Source organism: Eschscholzia californica, unplaced genomic scaffold (assembly GCF_041429995.1).
Source record: "Eschscholzia californica isolate CP2 unplaced genomic scaffold, dmEscCali1.0.p SCAF_4, whole genome shotgun sequence".
Classification (NCBI taxonomy): domain Eukaryota; kingdom Viridiplantae; phylum Streptophyta; class Magnoliopsida; order Ranunculales; family Papaveraceae; genus Eschscholzia; species Eschscholzia californica.
This window is the reverse complement of record NW_028238461.1, coordinates 9,543,555-9,546,997: the sequence shown is the minus strand read 5'-3', so window position 1 is coordinate 9,546,997 and position 3,443 is coordinate 9,543,555. Positions and strand designations below refer to the sequence as shown.

Sequence of the window (3,443 nt, the reverse complement as noted above, 5' to 3'; positions counted from 1 at the left end):
ACAATTTGGTCAGACCAAGAGATTTTAAGTTTGAAGTAGTGAATTATAAAATCAAGCACCATTATTGACAAAGCGAATGTTGTACTTCAGCCTTTTGAAAAATTTACTGTTGATCGATGAGCAAAACGGAACCAACCACAACTGAGATAAATTCTGAATATATTGGATCCAGTGGATATGACAACTACAGAAAAAAAAAAAAACTCTGTTTTTTAACGCGATTCTTACTATGAAGAAACACATATGTGCACAATAAAAACATATTATTTTTTAGGGAATGTGTAAGTTTGGATTGTTCATGTATGATTCTCCATTAAAAAAAATCAAACACCCCCTAGTTTTAGTTTGGGTTGAGTATCTTATGGAGTTGATAAGGTGATATGTCTTGGAAATAGTAGAGATTGGTCAAATGACGTCTTCTGTCCATCTTGATAAATGGATGAAAAAGAAACCCTCATCCATCTATCACACCCATCTTTCACATTATTTCATCTAAACTTTACACCCAAGCAAACTATAATTAGATTTCAATTTTAGGGTCTCTGAAGTTACAGTCTAGGTACTACTATGGAATGTATGTTTCAAAGTGTATTCACTTTTTTGTTATAAGTAGGTAGTTCTTTTAGCATCGAGTTATTTTTCAAAAAATCCATCCAATTTTTATAACAATAACATGTTAATTTTTATAAATGACGTATCCAAACACCAAATAATAAGTTTGAAAATACTTTTATATCTCATTAGAGGTTTTCCTTTGATTGAAAATGGGCTGGAATAGCTTTTAGGGTTATTTTTCAAATAGCCTCTAACTTTGTGACCAACTTTCTACTTAGTCCCTACTTTAATACTCAGATGGTCTTCTTTTTATAGTTACCGTTAAAATTCCGTTAACTAGTCATCACCTCTCTCTCCTCCATCTCATCACCTCTCTCTGCCACCTCACCTTCTCGCCACCTCATCGTCTTTACAGACGAAGGTCTCGAGAAGGGGTCATCTGGGTAGTTTTTTATAAAGTCGGGAGCTATTTCTGAAATAATATTTTTCAAGTTTTAGGATAACTAAAATTGGAAGAGAACATTTAAAATTCAAGTGCTTATAAAATAATTGGGTTAATATTCATCTATCCTAATCAAACAAGTAAGGTGCATGCTTATTTTTAACAACACCCATATGGAACTAGGTTTTGAGTAATGTTTAGGAAACAGAATTACAAGACTTAATATATTCTCCAAACTCTTAATTAACCTTAACAAAATAATCAAAAAGGGGTAAAGACAAAATAACATCAAATAAAATCTTTAAAAAAAGAAAAATCATTTTCATCCTGCCAAACTTTCCACTTCTTTTTTGGATGAAATGCCAAACTTTCCACTTACTTCAACTAGACAAAAAGATACCTTTCCCAAACTCCTGCTTACATGTATTTCTCTTGTATATAAATCTTCCCACAAAATAAAAGAAAGAACTAATAGTAAAAAAAAAGCCAAAATTTGACATTCCAATCTCAAAATAGAAACAAAAAAAGAAGAAGAAAGTAACAAGACAAACCCTATTTCATGAAAAAGAAAAACCAAAGTTGACCTTATTACTTGAAAAAAATTGAACTTTTGCCCCTTGCTTAGCCATTCTAGTTAATAGCCAAGTACTTCTCTATCTTCTTCTTCTATTACTATCACTGAAGTCTGTATAATCCATTTTCAACATTTGAATGTTGAGATTGAGAGAGGGTAACAGTGAGTGTTGGCATATGTAAAAGATAGAGTCTGGCCACTAAGAAGCGGTTTACCGTGATTGACAACACAATCATTGTATTTAATACGTCTAAAAACTTTAGGATTGATCAATCGAGCAGAACTAAACCAACCACAACTGAGATGTATATCAGATATATCACACCCAGTTACACATACATTTGATATCTCGACCGTATATGTTGGAATTCCATTTGGGAGAGGTGTTGTTTGGCCTTGAGTAAGAACTATGTCTGATTGCGAACACTTTGGCCATCCCCACGCTCGGTCTGGTTTAATTGTACCTTAATTTCATATAGATGAACAACAATTCAATTACAAAAAACCCAACAAATGAACAAAATTAATCTAATTATCTCGAATCATGTGACTTTAAAATAAAGAATTAACACAAATTAAACATATAAACCAGTCAGACATCACAAATCAAACAAAAACAAAATACGTTTCGACTTACTTAAAGAATGAGTCAGACTAAAAATTACAATTGTGTATCATTTTCCTAATTCAACTAAACAAAAACAAATAGGAGAAACTTGTCCTTCACCAACTAACTATAAAAAAGATCAAAGGAAAAACCCTAGGAATCTGAAATTGCTTTTTAGAGAGAGAAAAAAAAGAATTCTGAAAATCCTGAAGACAGACATTAATCCGCCAAAAGGACCGACAACACTATGTCAACGACGAATAATGTTCAGGTTTAAAAAACCCTAGAGAGAGAGAGAGAGAGAGAGAAAAAACCCTAATAGAGAAAGAACAGAGAAGCCAAAAAACAGAGGAGAATCAATAAAACCATTAATCTAATTAAATTTTTTACTTACTGTTTTCGAGTAATTTCCGACTAGATTGATAATTTGTTTGATCCAAATGATGATTCGATAAACCTGTATTAAACAAAAAACATCAAAAATTACAAACCAAAAAAACAGAGTAGATTGAGAAATTGAAAAGGATGAGAAAAAAAAATCACACTCTTTGCTTACTTGTTGAGAAACTAGGTTTAATGAGGAACATAAATCCAATTAAAATTGATGCCATTATAAGAGAACTAATCTCCATTTTTGTATTGATGAGAGAAAGACTTTAATCCTGAAGTAGACACAGAGCATTCATTAACCGATTGAATATAAAAAAGAAATTAACAGAAAATTGAATCGAAATTTAAGTCTGGGTATGTTCAATAAATGATCAAAAACTAGTAAATTTTTTGAGAAACGAGTTTTTACTAAAAATACGAATCCGTTTTAATAAATTGTGTTCGAATGTGAATAAACAGAACAAACCCTTGAAAAATGATTCAATTTGTTAACTAGAACTTTCCCATTCTTCAATATTATTGACTAGTACTATATATTGTGATAGTAGGTAGTAAAAAGGGGGGAAAACAGATGAGGTATTAATGGAATTTAACAGTTAACGAAAAATGGATACAATTTCCTGTAATCTATGAAACCCTCTAATGGAAACAAAGACTTGAATGAATGTAGTTATGTGGGTATGAGATTAAAACCCTTTTAATGAAGTTGCACGAGAGGGAAGATGAGAAACAGAGTGATGAAATTTTAGAGAGAGAAACAGAGGATGAGAAACAGAGGATGAGAAACAGAAGAGGGTTTTTTTTCTTTTATTATGGGACTGTTGAACTTCTTTTTTTGGTTTTGAAAATCACACGCACTCTCTCTCTCTCTCTCT

General features: G+C 31.6%; 1 protein-coding gene across 1 annotated transcript; it reads right to left on the bottom strand.

The window, feature by feature from the left end:
• Positions 1 to 1,535: 1,535 nt before the first annotated feature.
• On the bottom strand, positions 1,536 to 3,443 carry LOC147542423 (TPD1 protein homolog 1-like). Its single transcript, XM_086637039.1, has 4 exons — positions 3,035 to 3,443; positions 2,735 to 2,840; positions 2,573 to 2,635; positions 1,536 to 2,035 (listed from the first exon to the last, which is right to left on the bottom strand). Exons 2-4 carry the CDS (start codon positions 2,808 to 2,810, stop codon positions 1,698 to 1,700), a joined length of 477 nt encoding a protein of 158 aa, XP_086493165.1. The 5' UTR covers positions 2,811 to 2,840; positions 3,035 to 3,443; the 3' UTR covers positions 1,536 to 1,697.

Coding starts and splice junctions, on each gene's coding strand:
- LOC147542423 (XM_086637039.1), bottom strand. CDS start 2,810: ATGGAGATTAGTTCTCTTATAATGGCATCAATTTTAATTGGATTTATG. Junction 2,636..2,734: donor TAAACCTAGTTTCTCAACAA/GTAAGCAAAGAG, acceptor TGTTTAATACAG/GTTTATCGAATCATCATTTG. Junction 2,036..2,572: donor TCGGAAATTACTCGAAAACA/GTAAGTAAAAAA, acceptor TATGAAATTAAG/GTACAATTAAACCAGACCGA.